At 42.7% G+C, this 17,542-nt stretch overlaps 1 protein-coding gene and 1 long non-coding RNA gene across 3 annotated transcripts in view; both read right to left on the reverse strand.

The window, feature by feature from the left end:
• The window catches only part of EMCN (endomucin), a 67,534-nt gene that overhangs the window by 2,920 nt on the left and 47,072 nt on the right, over positions 1-17,542 (reverse strand). For both annotated transcript variants that reach the window (XM_068136819.1, XM_068136818.1), the window contains exons 8-10: positions 16,072-16,167; positions 13,739-13,763; positions 12,691-12,752 (exon numbers count right to left, since the gene is read on the reverse strand). In XM_068136819.1, the coding sequence (XP_067992920.1) occupies positions 12,691-12,752; positions 13,739-13,763; positions 16,072-16,167 (183 nt within the window). The remainder of the gene's footprint in view (positions 1-12,690; positions 12,753-13,738; positions 13,764-16,071; positions 16,168-17,542) is intronic.
• LOC137461256 (uncharacterized) lies at positions 6,225-8,945 on the reverse strand. The gene is made up of 3 exons (XR_010993295.1): positions 6,883-8,945; positions 6,617-6,773; positions 6,225-6,506 (listed from the first exon to the last, which is right to left on the reverse strand). It is a non-coding gene; the product is annotated as an uncharacterized lncRNA (long non-coding RNA).

The following is a 17,542-nucleotide window of genomic DNA, read 5'->3' on the forward strand; positions in this document are numbered from 1 at the left end:
GGCAGTTCTCAAGGGGTTAGAAAAGGCATAAGACTTTAATTAATTTGTAACTATGATTAGAACATTAAATTATAAAAAGGAAAAAAAAATACAAGGATAAAATTAATTTTTGCTGAAAACTACTGACAGCAGCTCAGCTCCTCCAAAGAGAGGAACGCTTAACGACTTCAGCCAGGGATAACAGACAAGTCTTACTCCTCCTTCCCTGGAGAAGAACAGCTGCTGCCAGCAGTTATAGGCAAACAACAAGCCTCCAGACAAGGGCATTTTTAGAGCTGTCCTATGTCCAAATGCATGTCCCAGGAACAGCAGTGGGATTGCTTTGTGTCAGAGCTTCATACATGGAGATGAAAAGGGAATGACATCCTCAGACTGGACAGAGCCCCATGGAAACAGGTATGAGGGTAGGAAAACTCAGATGCCTCCAGAAAACTGCCTTCTGCCTCCCTGCTCATCTGCAGGTGAGAAATTAATGCCTGACACATGCACAAGAGGCAAGAAGGTGAAAAGGCAGAGCATATTATAGTAACAGTGAATGTACCTGCAAAAGCTTGCATGTGATCTACACCTAGGGTTGGAAGCTGTAATACAAATTAGGATTATAACATATTCACTGATTAGCCATTTAAATAATTAGCAAATTAAATGGCTGCACCCCTGAAGGAACCAGAAAAGGCTCATCAATAGTTTTTCCTGCAGCTTTTCTTGGCAGCAGAACGGGCTCTTGAATTTAGTGCAGCTTTTTGGATATGAGCAGAACACTTGGTAGGTGAAGGGGCTCAACGGCAAGCCCTGGAAATTGTTCAAGAATCACAGAATGTTAGGGGCTGGAAGGGACCTCGAAATAATAATGTGCTGGAATTCCTGTTCACTTCCCAAGTGCTTAATGTTGGATACAATTATTTCCAAATCATCATCAGATGTCGCTAAGTAAGAGCTTCGGGAGATCTGAGGACGTTGAATTTCAGTTAAAAAAGCCTTCAGCAACTAGTTCAGTAATTCATAATACAATTTTGTAATGCACCATGCAATTTCATTACTTATTTATGTTTATTTTTAGACAAGGAGAGCACAAGCTTCTGGTAGAAAGAAACTAAGCACTTCAACAAGATTTCTACATTTTTGGTAGGTGCAAATTCTTTTTGTTCGATTACAATCTTGCTTTGAAGAAACCAAAATAAAGTGAACCAGTTCGAATATTGTCTAGCTGTGTGTTAATACAAGAATGAGGGCTTCAAGAACTCTCATTTAATATTAGAATTTAGTTTTATTTCTTCCTCTATTACTTCTTCCTTCCGCATGGCTTTTGTTTGGTTTGTTTTCCTTGTTCAATATACAGAGACAGAAGATTTAACGGGGTGTGAAAGGGAGAGATTGTTCGGCAAAGAAGGTGTGGGGGAAATTAATTGAGACACATTAATGTTCAATAATTGAGAAGTTAATATTCAATAGTTGTAATAAACATCAATACTGTGTTATCACTTCCTCTCTCAGCTGGTTGCTCTTTCTGCACTAGAAATGAGGCAGGCTTACATGAAAGACTGAGCTTTGCACATCAGGAAAACAAAATACCTAAGGAGAGGCCCTGGAGCCGGTGTAGCTGCCTGGATAACTTCGTGTTGATGTCAGTAAGTGTGTTGATGTCAGAATATGACATGGGTGAGGCAGTGCTGGCTGCAGGAGCCAGCTGCAGTGGTACCTGCTGACAGTGAAGATCAGGTAAGGAATTTGCCTCACTGCAAATACTGAGCCCACAGACATGCATGTGCCCTGTCTAGATTTCCTGGTGCTACACACATAATACCTGGAAACAATGAACTGCCACAAACTATTGCTGGAATCAATGTCTCCTCCTAATATCAGTGATTGTCTGACAAGGGCTCAATGCAGGCAGGAGTGCTCTGCAGTGCTTTGCCACTGGGATCCCACGAGGGCAGGAGCCTGCAAGAATTCTGAAACCAAATCAAGTTACCTCTATGCCATGGTTGCAAACACGTCTGAAGATATTTGCATTATAGGATCTATAATCACTAGTGACAACTAACCATTCAGGGATAGTGAGTGATTATATACTGGAGAAGAAATGGCTCTGTGTTCAAGACTAACAAGGGTAACACATGGGTTTAGATGCAGGGCTGCAGTATGCCTTGATACTTCAGAGAGGTGTCTAGAACAATTTTGGAGTCTAATGTATGGCTCAGAAGTTTGATGTGCTAAATATCCAGCTGCAACACAAAGGGCAGATTATGAAGAACATTCAGGTTTGTTGTGAGTGAGAAGACATTCCTACTGATCTCAAAATATCCTTAGTTGACAGAAACAAGTTCCAAGACTGCAAAAAACCAAACCAAATCACACCAACCAAACAAAAAAATTTTGCCCACAAACCATCACCCACCCAAACCAATGGACTGGACAGAAATGAAACCCAAACACTTGTGTTTTGTATTTTCACAGAACTGTTAGGGTTGGAAGGGACCCCAAGGATCATCTAGTTCCAACCTCTCTGCCAGGGGCAGGGAGGCCTCACGCTGGATCAGGTTGCCAGAGCCACGTCCAGCCTGGCCTTAAAAATCTCCAGGGATGGGATTTCCACCACTTCCCTGGGCAACCTGTTCCACTGTCTCACCATTTTGCTAGAACAGATGATATTTTAATCAATTATTTCCCACCAAACTGTTTTTCTGAGGAAGAAAATGTGCAGTGCTCAACCAGTCTAGATAGATTACCTGCCTGCTTTGAAGGCTGCTGTCAAGTGACAAAGGATGTAGTTATGCCAAATATACCCACAGGAGCAAAATTGCTGGACAACATGAGTGCAAAATTAGCTTAGTTATGCCTTTAGGGGAGGGTGACACACAAACTCTGGTGTTGTACACTAGGAGATGAAAGGTATCAAGACAGACTTGCACCATCAGTGTCTCACAGTACAGCATTTCACATAAAGCTATCAGCTGACTCAATTTGATAGTTACTGTAGCAATTATTTTCTGATAATGGGTTTGCACATTTGTCTACTTTGATAAGTAAGTGAGGGTTGCAGAAAGGGGGGAGGTGAAGAGAACTGGAAGTATTTGGTGCAGTTAACAAAGCACTGTCAGCTGCAAGTGCAACATGACCTCCTTTACCTGTGGTCCTGCCTTGTGACACCTCTCCTGATGGAGGAGGAGTTGTGGGCTCAGATAGGTTGGCAGAGGGCAGTGAGAAGCCAACCTCATATATATCACGCACTTCTACAAAAACTGAAAGAAATGATGCACAGTTTGAGAAAGAGGCCTTAGGCAGAATATTAGGAAAATGAAATCAGATTGATACTGACATGCAAATTCTGGCTGACATGAAAACTCTCCCATTAAAGCTTTTATTCTCCCTCTCATCCTCCGTTGGTGTGCCTGTTTGTTGATTTGTATTGAAATGGGATTATAGACACAAGGACATAGGCACCATGGAGTCTCTAAACAGTATTGCTACATAACACACACAGATCTGTAGTTTAATTGTCAAACCTACTGCTGCAGGAGGCTGCAGATGCCATGGGGGACAAGACACATTAATGGAAGAAAAAAGCCACTGTGAACTACGAAGCACCAAAGATACAACTTCTGATACAGGACATCCCCAAGCCACAAATTGCTGGACTCCTCCTCTATTTGTTATCCTTCCCTCCACATCTCATGTTAGCCACCCACAGTGACAGGATTTGGGGCTACACAAATCCAGGATCTAAACAGGTACGGCTGGCTCAGATCATAGCTGCTTCTTTGCCTCAATACTTCATAGAACCATGGAACTGTTGAGGTTGGAAGAGACCTTTGAGACCATCAAGTCCAACCACTCACCCAGAACTCACAATCCCAGCACTGCTACTATATCACTGCCACTGAACCACATACCTCAGCACCACATCCAAACCTCTTAAATGCCTCCAGGGATGGAGGCATTTACCACATCCCTGGGCAGCCTGTTCCAGTGTCTGACAATCCTTCCTGGGAAGAAATTGTTCCTAGTATCCTGAACTTCCCCTGACACAACTTAAGGACATTTCTTCTTGTCCTGTCATTTGCTGCACATGTGAAGAGACCAACCCCTACCAGGCTCCAACCACCTAAACCTAAGCAGATGCATATTAGAATTACAGAATCATAGAACTGTTAATGTTGGAAAGCATCTCAAGTATTATACAGTTCCACCCCCCCTGCCATGGGCAGGGACACCTCATACTAGATCAGGTTGCTCAGAGCCACATCTGGCCTGGCCTTAAAAACCTCCAGGGATGAGGCTTCTACCACCTCCCTGGGCAACCTGTTCCAGTGTCTCACCACCCTCATGGGGAAGAACTTCTTCCTAACATCCAATCTGAACCTACCCATTTCTAGTTTTGCTCCATTCCCCCTAGTCCTATCACTACCTGATATCCTGAGAAGTCCCTCCTCAGCTTTCTTGTAGGCCTCCAGAGTGGAATAGAGGGTGAGAATCACCTCCCTTGTCCTGCTGGCCACACTTCTCTTGATGCAGCCCAGGATCTGATTGGCTTTCTGGGCTGTGATTAAAAGAGAAGGTGCTCTAGCAACTCCCACAAGACAGCTGTGGTCTTCCATACACACAGCTTCCCACGTGGCACCCCTCAAACACTCCTGCCAGAGCTCTGTCTGCCATTTCCCCCAGGTAAATTAGCAGTCCAGGCACTGGGTCCAATCCAATCCACACTGCTTGTGTCCTCCTCTAAAGTGTGGCCATGCTTAGAAAGGATGAGGAAAAGGAAGAGGTAATAGGAAAAAGTTTGTATTCATAACTACTGATCCTTCAACATATTTGTTTTAAGTGCATGGGAAGTAGCTTGAGTACACAGATACTGAGGGCTCTGCAAATTTCAATGTTTAGTCAGGGAAGTAACAGTACTTCAGTGAAAACACAAGGCTCTCTTCCTAATTAAAATTTCACTGGTTCTGGATTTGTTTTGATTTGATTTGCCCAGGGAGGTGGTAGAAGCCCCATCCCTGGAGGTTTTTAAGGCCAGGCTGGATGTGGCTCTGAGCAACCTGCTGTAGTGTGAGGTGTCCCTGCTCATGGCAGGGGGGTTGGAACTGTATGATCCTTGAGGTCCCTTCCCTATGATCTTAAGATTTTCCATTCTCACAAATACACTTCTCTCTGACCATAAATGCTGCATCCCGATGCCAATATGTGTGAATAAGTAATGGGCACATAATCAGCTCAAATTACAGACGGTATAAAATCAATTTTGAACCTCACATGAAACATTTCTTTGCCTCATCTTGGTAGAAGACTTCTGTATCAATCTCACTGTAGTCCGTCCGTCCCCCATTTGATTCAGTATCTGAATATATCTATTTTTTTGGAACACATATACACTGCAGAACATGATGATATAAAAGAGAGTTAACACCTCATGTCACTGTGAGTACAGAAAGCCTTTCAGATGGGCAAAGCCCTCCTTGTGTTATTAGGAAGGCTGGAAGAAAAGGGGCTATAAAGAATAATCTTTGACATAAACCCCAGGTTGTACTGCATTGCAGATTGCATTCTCTGTAAGAAAAAATGAGTTGCACTGTAATTTCACTGTAATATCTGCTGCTGAGGAATTGCTCAGAGGCTGCAATCTGTTTTGGAGTGAAGAATTAAAGCAAGTTTTTCATAAAATATGGTTGCAGAAACCTATTTTTTTATGAAACTACTTCTGCAGACACAAAAACCTAAATGTCTGGTTTTACCACACTGAACTAAAAGAAAGAGGAGTGTGTGGCAGATGATGAAGAACAGTACTGAGCAGCACTCAGTTCCTGGATGCACTGCCTAGTTTTGGCGTGGGTCAAGGGGTCCAGAACCAGGGACAGTGCTCCCCTGCCATGTACTTCACCCATGCCACTGCAAACTGCTCCTTTCCACTGTCAGCAGGGCAGAAGGATCTGTACAATTCATCACAGCAGAGAAAGCAGGGAAGGAAGCATTCAGGTGGAGGGTAGGAAGGCAATTGCTGCTTCACAGCCAACAAAGGGCAGATGATGGCTCCTCCAACATAGGAACACCTCAAAAATATTTAGGCTGGAAAGTCAGACGGTGCTCCACAGATGAAAACAACACCTGATCCTCAGCAGTCTCTGACTGCAAGAAACTGCTCTAAAAACCCTTTTAAATTTGCACAGCTCACAAACTGAAACAGAAAAAACAGAAGGAAGCATAAACCATTTGTTTTTTGACTACAGTTTCCCCCAAAATTCTCAGCTGGAAGTGTGTGCAATTGGATGTTTGTGGTGTGAGTGAAGATAAACAATTCAGCCATGAGCTGCAAAAGGCTAAGGAAGTTTATTCTTCAGTTTCTGAGATGTAACTTCAGGCCATTACACAATACAAGGTTTGGGGGAAAAAAAAAAAAAGTATCAGGAAATGAGAAAAAGAAGGAAAGGTGTGGTGGGCAACCAGGTAGTTGACATATCTCTGTGCTGTGAGGAGACCCTTTTCAATGAAGCAGCTTCTAGGCTTTCTTCCTGTAGAGGGGGAAGGAAAAAAAGAAGAAGACACTGAAAGTACAGCTCATAACAGGAAAAAGAAATAATCAATATCACATCCTCACATGAGTAGGAAGACTCTCTCTTACCACTTCTAAGCATGAGGCATGCCAGCAGACTGCTCTTCGCTGACCTTCATTGATTATCTTGCAGGTGAGAGGAGGAGGGAAGAGAATTTTCAGTGACAGAGCATTTCACCTAGAGACCTGGCTTCTTCATCTGCTCCTAGAGGCATCCACCTAAATCCTAGACAAAATGAGAGAGAGATTTAATCTACTGAGGCATGTTTAGTAACCCCATGACTTGCTATATAAACATGCCACCTGGCAGGGGTAAATTCCCCAAACGTTCTTACCTCTGAATGCCACGGTCCATGCTCGGATGTGTTTATCATAGTAGAAATCGAAGATGAATAATCCTCTGCCCCAGCTCCAGGTTTGTTCCACTGTACCACAGCCACATCTACAGCTTGATGTGTGATGCAGGTTTAAACAGCCTCAGCTTTTGGAGGTTGATGGAAAGCAGTGATGGAAGATATTGTCACTCAGACACACTATTTCAATAGACCCCAGGATTTTGCAGGTGCACAGTGGGCTGTCTCATCAGGTGCTGAACTTCATATACATTCCAGTGACTGAGGCAAGATTTTGTGCTGAAATAGAACAATCTTTTTGTTTTCCTTTGTTCTGGGATGATTCTGGTGCTTGGTCACTATGTACAGTACAGCCACCAGCCTCTGATGCTGAAGGATAGGAATTCTTACAGCCTTTATGAAGGCAGGTCGGGAAATTCAGGGAGTTCAGAGGAATGATGTAGGCATATAACTAGGATCATCTTAAAAGTGACTGAAGTTATGGGGTCAAATTAATCCATGCCATGAAATCCCACAAATCTTCAAGGTAGTTAACTCATCTTGTGCAAGGGATGCATCTGAGAAATGTTATTAAAATCTACAGCCAAGTGAAGCAGCAGAAAATAGCTCCAAAGTTGTTATTACTGTTGAACAACAGCAGCTTTGGTAGAGATGTGAAGCATATGAAGAATGATGGTTGCTCTACATCCTCTGTTCACATTATTTGATACTGCATTGCCATCTGAGAGCACCTCTAGATATTTTCTGATCCCTTTTTTTTCTCCAGTGTGAGTACAATATTTCATGTGTCACTGGTTGGTATCTCCCAGGCAACCAGCACCAGAACAAGAGGACACAGTCTCAAGCTGTGCCAGGGGAAGTTTAGGCTGGAGGTGAGGAGAAAGCTCTTCACAGAGAGAGTTGTTAGCCTTTGGAAGGTGCTGCCCAGGGAGGTGGTAGAGTCGCCGTCCCTGGAGGTGTCCAAGAGGGGATTGGACATGGCACTTGGTGCCATGGTTTTGTAGTCATGAGGTCATGAGTGATAGGTTGGACTTGATGATTTTTGAGGTCTTTTCCAACCTTATTGATTCTATGATTCCTCAAACATCCATTTGTCTGGTACATTTTTTCCCAAGCTTTGTTTACTAGCAACGGGGGAATTTTCATTTTTGCCCACAGTGGCTGTCTTGAGAAGTCCTGATGCAGATATGTACTGTGGACCTTTCTCCATCCACCTTCCCTTTGAGATTTTGTTGCTCACAATTTGAGCCACATCAGCATTGACTTTTAATATCCTACCAGCAAATTCAATGCAGAACAGACAACACCCCTACAAGCTGAGTAAGTCACATCCTACCCTATCATCTCAAAAGAGCACACAGTTGTTAGAAAACATGCCCTAATGACTCATCTTATGCTTAGGTGCCAGGATTTTACCTAACAGCTCTGAAACATTATGTTACCTGCACACTCCTATGAGATCTTATATTGAACATTGAACTGGTGGGCTGATACTGTAAAGGCCCTTCATATATTTTACCTGCTCTAGGATGGGTACTCTGGGCAAGGGTCATAAAACTGTCAAGCCTTTACTCAGGCATTGATATTTCTATGGAGCATCATTCATCTGTATGCTGATACATGCCGATCTTACCTCAATTTCTATTCCTCTGCCTTTCTGTTACTGAGGAATTTCTATCCCTCAGCATTTTTCATGTCATCAATAAAGGTCATCAATACCTTTGCTAGTTTTCAGTGAAATAAACAAGAAACCTTGCAGAAAGAGTTAGGTGGGTTTTCAGGACAAGCAATACTTTGTCATTAAGGTCATGGATGATAGTATCGATCTTATAGTCAAGCAAACCCTTCCATCTTATGTTCTTGGGAAACTAATCCCCCACTGACAAGGCAAACTTGCATTTCTGTGGGCTATACTGAATACCAAACAAGAAATACTTCTGCAGGTAGATTTTCTAGAGCTCTGTGTCATCACAAGACCATTTATTCACCCTTTGAAGAGCCACCCTGTATTTGGCTATATAGTCACCATGGAATGGCTGCAGTAAGTCCTGTGTGTGCACATTAGTGTCAAACTCTGGAGATGATTCAGTATCCTGAGCATTTTTATCCAAGCTGAGTGTTCCCCTAAGATGCAAGTACAGGCAGTTATCTTGCATCAGGTGTTGCAGCTCACTGGCAAACGTGCATGGAAAGTTCAAGGTGTTTAGCTTTGTCTGCCTGGTTTTTTACATCACATGAATTGTCAATCATTTGTGCCTTAGAGCTCATAGCCATCAACAGCTCATCTTTCTGAGAAGAGTTTAAAAAATAAAATGAGAATATTAAAGCTCAGTTTACTTAGTGCTCCTGATGACACTGCTGTATTAAAACTCAACTGAACACTGTTCTTTTACTGTATTCTTTCACATTAATTGTAGGTAATTGAAAGAATACTCTTGATTAGGTTTAATTCCTCTGCACTTCTGAAAAAGAAGCCTTTCTTTTGTCCTTTCAATTTATAGTCAGAACCTCATTTTAGAATTCCTAAAATAGGATCCTTCAGAAGTCAATGGACCTCCACAGGTCAGCTCATTCCAGTTCAAGACACATGTCCAAGGCAGATGTGATAAATAGCTCTCTGGACACATACATCTCTTTCAACTATGTGCAGCCAGCTTAGCTTTTTAGGCAGATAAAATATGGTAAGATTAATCTCACCAAAACCTTTGATCAAGATGCATCATAGACAACACAGGGTTTTTCTAGGTTGCTTCCTTCAGCAGTTTATAGGTCATATCCTTTTCTGTTTTGTATATATACTTTTTTAAACACAATTTTAACATAATTATATAAAAACAAAATCTTGGGTTTGGAATAAAAAATGAAAAAGGAATCTGGTTTGTACTTATAATAAAGCCTCATTTGCATAGACATAAAAGCAGAACTTTGTGTATATGCTTTACCACAGGCAGCTGAGCAGCCCATTGATAGTGAAAGGATACTATAGGTCAATCTCTAAAGGTAAGGCTGCTCTTAAGAACTTTCTACTTCTATTCAAAACCTTTTGTAGTTCTGTTAGTATATACAAGCAGAGGCAGATACAACACACTTCCTAGCCAGCTGGACAATGAATTCACCTTTTAATTGAGCTGGGATTTATGTGTCTGAAAAGGAATAAGAAGACCACACATAAAGAAGCTTTACAAAGTGCAACCTTTTTCAGTAGCTGTAAGAAGGACCATGAGTCAGACATTGGTCAAGTTTCAATCTGTGCTGTAAGAAACATTTGTCCCTATGCCTGAGCATTTCTTGAAGCCAGTAAAGGTTATTTAAGCAGGCAGGCATCCTAACATATTCAAAAATACCTGTATGAGTGAAACATATATTTGTAAGGAAACAGGCCCTTCCTTTAACAAATGTCTCTCAAATCCTGGGGGGAAACAGGACTCCCATTTCTGTGAAAGCAGGTTTTATTTTGAAACATGTAAAGAACTCAAGAGAGAGGGGTAGCTAGTTTAAATATGAATTGTATTAATGAGAAGAGGGCAGGAATCTTGTCTTCTAAGTGATCATGACTCATATCTCACAATTATAGCATGCATACATCATACTTCAGTAAAAAAGAGCACCAGGCATCCTCTGGATGGAAGAAACTTGGATACTTGGTCAACTGGTAGCTGACTGACAGGCACCAGACCTCATCTTGAGAAATACAGCAGCGAGCCTGAGTCTCTTCTCATTTCCCTGCTGTAAAAGTACAAATAATTCTGCTGCCAAAGAGGTGACTGTTGTTGAAATCAGTATGAGGGTAAAATCGATCAATCAAAAAAAAAAAAAGTATAAAATCCAGTTTCTGTCTTCTTTCAACTTCCAAAAATACCATGATTTTAAATGAAAACATATGCACAACTCCATAGCCCTTAAGATAAAGCTTAAAGTCCATTCCCAAAGACATATGGATAAGCTAGAGAGGTGGGCCCAGGCGAACTTCATGAGGCTCAAGAAGAGCAAGTGCAGGGTTCTGCACCTGGGCCAGAACAATCCTCACTATCAATTCAGGCTGGGGGATGATGTAATAGGAAACAGCCCTATGGAAAAGGACTTGGGGGTGCTGATGGATGAGAAGCTGGACATGAGGAGGCAGTGTGAGCTTGCAGCCCAGAAGGCAAACCACATCCTGGGCTGCATCAAAAGATGCATTGCCAGCAGATCCAGAGAGGTGATTCTGTCACTTTGCTCTGGTGAGACCTCACCTGGAGTACTGCATCCAGGTCTGGAGCCTTCAATATAGGAAGGACATGGACCTGTTAGGGCTCTGGGGAGATCTAATAGCAGCCTTCCAGTACCTGAAGAGGGCCTACAAGAAGGATGGGGAGAGACTGTTTACAAAGGCCTGTGGTGATAGGACTAGGGGCAATGGCTTCAAACTAGAGAAGAGCAGATTTAGGTGGGATGTTAGGAACAAGTTCTTTGCTACAAGATGGTGGAACACTGGAACAGGTTGCCCAGGTGGGTAGGGCCCTGTCCCTGGAGATATTCAAAGTGAGGCTTGACAGGGCACTGGGCAGCCTGATCTAGTTGAGGATGCCCCTGCCATTCTATGATATGCTAAAAACCCCCATAAAAATTCCCATATCACAAAGCTCTGAAGTGCAGTCACCACAGTGCCACAGCACAGTCATTTAGAGGCCAAACTTTAGACTGCATTTGCTCAGTAGCAATGGGGCAGGATGATTCATCCTGCAAAGGAGTTGGCTTTTCTCCTGTCTTTCTAGTCTCCTAGTATGCTCCATGTGGCAAGGCTTCAGGGACCTGGCATGACTCTGGTTTGTTTGCCAGAGCTATCCCTGTGGGTCTTTTGGATTGCACAAAAGCTTCTGGGAGTTGCAGAGAAGGTTGGAGAGTGCAAATTGTGCCTCTCCAACAAGTAGAGGATGGTCAGATCAAGTTCTGTATTTAGAGGACTTTCTGAGGATTTGGAGGAAAGGGAAGAGCAGCTATCAGGCAGCCTCTGAAATGTCATTAGGGGAAAGACATAGCCAAAAGCCTTATTTGTTTTGTTACCTAAAAATGCATAAAGTTACAGGCTATTTTGCTTGGAGGAGTTCTGCATATTAGATGAGAACAAAGGTGGAACCTACATGGCTGAGGAAACAAATAGCTGGGAATCAGAACGTTCAGAACTTTTTTTCTGCCTCAGTCGTGTTTTGTGTTATTCTGTTTCTTGTACTATCTATAACTGCATTCAACTCTTTGCTTATATTGATGTGATTTTGCTTTCTTTGTTCCTTTAGGGTTTATTACCACATATTTTGTAAGAAACTGGATCAGCAAAGCACAGGTTGGAGGAATTTGCAATGAGAGCAGGATTTTGAATGTAAAGGGTGGCTGGGTTATAGGGCTGATGACACTGCCAACACCAACTCCAGCAGAGCCCTGTTTACATACAGAACTGACTCACAAACCTTTTGGGCCCTGGAATATTACCAGTCCCCAAACCTTCCTGGGTAGGAAAATCTAGCTGATAAATATCATGATCACAGCTGCTCCTGAATACACAGAGGTGTAGATCACTTACCATCAATGATATTAAAAATTGATTCTCCATAAACCAGCCATACCACACACAAAGCACCTGCACTGCATCTCTACAGGCTCCCAGTCTGGGATTTGCACTGTAGAGGAACTGTTTGCAGTGACTTTGACCTGACAGGACCTCAAGATGCTATTGCTATTGGAAATAACACCCTGAAATTGCTCTTCTCTGGGCTCAGCGAGGGAGGCAGATGTATACACAGGGGAAACACTCACCAGTCTCAGGAGAAGTTGTCTTCACAGAAAGAAGTTTGACCCCTTCTTTATCTGACTGGGTCCTGTTGAAGTCAGAAAATATTTAAGCAGTCAGCATGCACATTGGGCAGCCAAACAAAACTGGAGTAGGCATCACCTAAGCCAGTTTGCAGTGGCAGGCTTGAAATGGGCTTTGCATGAGCTCATGTGTAAGTCTTAGGTTGGAAATCACCATATACCAATATCTCTGAAATCCCCTTTCTATTATAGTATGTCATAAATCAAGTGGCATGACTCCAGGTTTGATCTAGTGCTCCACAGAACTACATCTAGAGGAACAGAAGGAGTAATTTTTTTTCTCTGTCAACACAAGGCTTTTAGCCATGTTGAATTGCAAGAAGGATCACTTCACACGTCCAGGGAGTCAGGGCTAGCAAGTAAATCAGCAGTCTAAATGTGGCTTTTGGTCATAAAAACCATAGGGGCCACAGCCACACTCAGTGACATCTAGTACATATCTTCTAATAGATCTCCTCAAACTCCTTATGGCAACACTGTTTTAGCTGAACCTCTGCACATGGACTAGTGGAGAGACCATGGGACAGGGGAAGACAAAATATTGGGGCATATGAGGAAAAGAGTGTGAAAAATAACCTAGAATAAAAACCAAAACCAACCAACCAACCAAACCAAAAATAAAGAAGTGGGAGGTGAAAGAAAAAGAAAATCAGAGAGGCAAAAAAAAAGTTTAAAAAAAAAAGATAAAAGTCTGGGCCAATAGGCCCCATGGCACAACATGAGCTGTTGATTTGTTTCAAAAGGATTCCCTGCAAACCAGTTGTGAGCTGTTGTGTTTCTGTCCATGCTGGAAGGGCTGTTTATGATGGGTAGGGGTGGTGTACAATAGTTGCAAGGGCATCACTTCTCAACAGGGCATTTCTCTTTGGGGTGCCAGCCACTTATTGTGTTTAAACAGAGAAAGATCAAAGAAATCTCATGCGTAATCTGCTGCATTGGCAAGTGCCCCGTGACAGATCTCAAAGCAAGGAAAAAACAGGGTTCAACCTACTGTTCAGTGCCGTTCTCTTGTCTCTCTGGAAGAAGAAACAAAGTTAATATCATTTTGACTGCTGGAACTCACTGAAGTAAACATTTAGACAGAGCTATTGCAGTCGCTAGCAGAAGGCTTCGTTGTGATTTTGCAGCATTGCATTAAGTACATTAACACAAATAACCAGCTTGAATGGTAATTGTTCCTTTTTCTGGCTCCTCTTCTCAAAAGCTCCTCATGACATCTATGAAAGTGAGCTGAAATTGCTGGAATTGAGAATGATATGTGACTTGCATAAGAGCACAACAGAAGCACGTTTCCCCCTGCAGTTTCTCGTTCCCTGGGTAGCTGGCACAGAGGCAAGGAGTGTGCAATAGTTCTTGAGTACATAACAACCGAGCTAAAAGGCACAGGGGTGAGGAGAGTGAGGGAACAAGCTGCCAGGCTGCATGCTCCAGGGAGTTTAACCTGGCATGACATCTGAGAGCAGGGCCTGTCATTTTAGCTGATGAGGAATAGGCTTCTGCCCCAAATGAATCATATCTCAAATGTATTTTATTCTTATGTGCAAGTGTGGGCAGATGGATGGGACCAGGAGGTTACATTGGAGACATGGAGCCAGCTCTAGCCCCATGGCACTGGGCACAGGGCTCTCTGTCCACATGGGAAGTTCACTGGATAGGCCTTAGCAGATCCCATGGGAAGTACCACAGACATCTACTCTTAATTCCAAGTGAATTTGCTAGTGCTGTGTCTGCATGGGTGAGGCTGGTGAGGCAAGGTTCTTCACCTCTTATCTTCCTCTCTTGACTCTGAATATTGAGTAACTCCTTAAGCAATATCACACCTTCCTCTGTTGGTCTGGGTCTGGTTTTTCCACGTCGTTGGCTAAATTGGTTGCGACACACTGTTTGCCTTGGTCTACAGCTTCAAAACCCTGTTGTGATTTTATATGTCCAAGGCCCAGTGATTTCACAGTTGAAGCTCTGCACAGTTCTAACCTATGCCAGCTCAAAGTGAGAGAAAAGCCACAGCCTGGATCCAGATCTGAGTTTTCACTTAGGGGCGAATTACACTTGCCTGTAGCCCACTTGGGCAACTGTTTGAAACATTGTGGCAAATGGAATTTAATGGAATTATGCCCCATTAAGTATTTCATGGGCAGCAGTGAAACAGATACTGGCCCTAGCCACCCTGTCAAAATAACTTTCTGAAAATACTGTTTGCTCAGGGATTTTGCTCCTGTTACCATTTGACAGGGGAACCTTAGCCTAGTCGCTAGACTGAGGGTGGAATGGAATTGCCATTGGGTGTAAAAGAAAAAATAATGCTAAGTTCTATATAATTCATTGGCTTGCTGATGGGGATTTAGAGAAGAGGCATAAACAGTTCTTTCTTTCTTTTCTTCTTCTGTTGCTTCTACTTGCAACTTCTCTCTCTCTTGGTGCCATGGTCATGAGGTCTTGGGGGACAGGTTGGACTTGATGATCTTTGAGGTCTTTTCTAACCTTATTGATTCTATGATTCTGTGGCCTTGACAGGAGATCTCTGCTTTGACTACTGTGTGAAGTAATGGGAAGGAGGGAGGGAGGAGGTGAACAGTCCCCCTGGATCTGTGCAGGGGGGTCTGAGGAGCTTCTGTGTTGTTTGTGAATATGTCTATAGTACATCTATTGTCCATTTTGTACCTATTAATTGCATTTCGTATTTCTAGATTTTAGTTTGCTTGTAAATAGAGCTTTCATTTGCTTCCATCCCAAATTGAGCTGCTCTGGTGATTTATTTTGGGGGTAGTCTTCCAAATTAGCTTGGGGGTGGTGGTGGTGTAATTTCAACCCACCACAGTTCCCATGTAACTGGAAAAAATTACACATCTACAATGTTTATGTGTGTCTTTGTATGCATGTATGTATATATCACTTATTTCCTATAAGAAAGCAGTGATGGGGTTTTGCCTGTGTTTGAATAGCGGTAAAATAAATACAGTCATTTTGTTTAACAATATCTCCGAACTTAGTTTTCACTCTTCCCCCCCACACACACCTGATTGATGGTGTTAGCACAGCTGTTTGTTTTGTAGCTGCAAAAGCATGAACAAAAATCTTTGCTGTGTTATACAGTCTCAAAAAATCAGAGATGTTTTAGCTCTCTCTATTCTTCCTTCCTGATTTTGAAAAATGGGGATGTTACTTTCCTACTTTAGGCAAAATACTTTGAAATACAAGAAGCTTTCCTATCAGGCTGGTGCAACATCTATGGTTAAGGCAAGCTAAAAAGATTGCAGAGATGTTTTAATTACAAAAAGCATACTGATCTTCCCCTGCCCCCATCACAGAAAGTAACCCAAATACCTGGAGTTTTCTTCTGGCACATTCTGTACAAAGCCACCAGAGAGAAGACAGAGAGGGTAATGACTATCAAGGTGATGACAACTGGCAAGATAATGCCTGCAAAAGAAGGAGAACATAATTTTGCCTGCTGCCCCTGGCTCTGTGCACAGGAACTGGCAGGCACAAAAGCAGGAGGTACCTACAGCTCCACTTTGCCAAACATTACCAGTTTCTCTGGCATGAGGTAACGTGCTGCTTCTGCTATTACTCCCACATCTCAGCCCTTCTCTGACACTCGTGCTGCCCTGTGGAGCTGGTTTTGCTCATTATTAGATAGGAGAGTGAGGTTTTAGCACCTGCCCCCATAGGACTGCCATAACCTCAATCAAGATACTCACAATTCACCCCCAGTGTTGATGGCCCCCAAAGGTTTTGTGAAAGGTTTTATGCCTGACACAGACTGTTTCAGGCATAAATTTTTAATCCATGCAATCTATTTCTTTTTCCTCTTTCTTTTTTCTTTGAAAATAAGATTCATCTGAAATTCAGCAACCGAAACGATTATTTCTCTTTTAATGTGGTACACCCAGAAAGACACCAAGGAGTTACATAATTCAGTAACATTCCCCACAGCACTTACAACCAGGGATAGAAAATGCAAGATCTCCTTTTTAAATGAGGACATTTCTTTCCTTTTATTATTTCCCACCATCTGCCATTTCCTGACAGGTGTTTCCCAGCCAAGAAGCAAAAAGGAAAGTATTATGTAACAAAGAGAAGCTTTCCCAGGGAAATATGTAAGCCCATCTTCTCCCCATTTACCTTTTTGGGGGTTTTGGTTTGTTCTGGTTTGTTTTGGTTTTGGCAGCCCCCAGCCACATTCAAATTTAACAGCGGCTCCCTTGCCTCCTGGCCTAAGCCCTGTGTGTGGGGAGGCTGCAGCTGTGTTTCTGCTGCTTTCCTCACCATCAGCCATCATGCCTGCCTGGTGTGCAGAAACAGCATCTTCGATGGCTCTTGATGCAGTTAATATTTAATATTCATGTAGATGTATGTGTGTCTATGGAGCTGGAGGGAGAACCCGAGACAGCTTTACAGTGGAAAAACATCAAACATATTTTGCCAAGCCAGTACTTTGTGTAGGAAATAGCAGATCTGCTGCAATACTCTTGCCTGAGAGTTGCATGATATTACAATAAAGGATTAAGTAATATGCATCATGAAAATATCACAGTACCACAGCTCATTAGAGGTTGAAGGGATCTGCAGAGATCAGCAAGTCCAATCTCCCTGCCAAAGCAGGATCACTCAAGTCTGGATAGGAATGCATCCAGGTGAGTTTTGAAAGTCTCCAGACAAGGAGATTCCACAACTTCTCTGGGCAGCCTGCTCCAGTGCTCTGTTACCCAATCTGTAAAGAAGTTTCTCCTCATCTTGAGGTGAAACATTCTATGTTGAAGTTTGTATTCATCGCTCCTTGTCATTATTGTCC

This window comes from Melanerpes formicivorus, unplaced genomic scaffold (assembly GCF_026170545.1).
Source record: "Melanerpes formicivorus ecotype bairdi unplaced genomic scaffold, bMelFor1.0.p_v2 SCAF_4, whole genome shotgun sequence".
Lineage (NCBI taxonomy): Eukaryota > Metazoa > Chordata > Aves > Piciformes > Picidae > Melanerpes > Melanerpes formicivorus.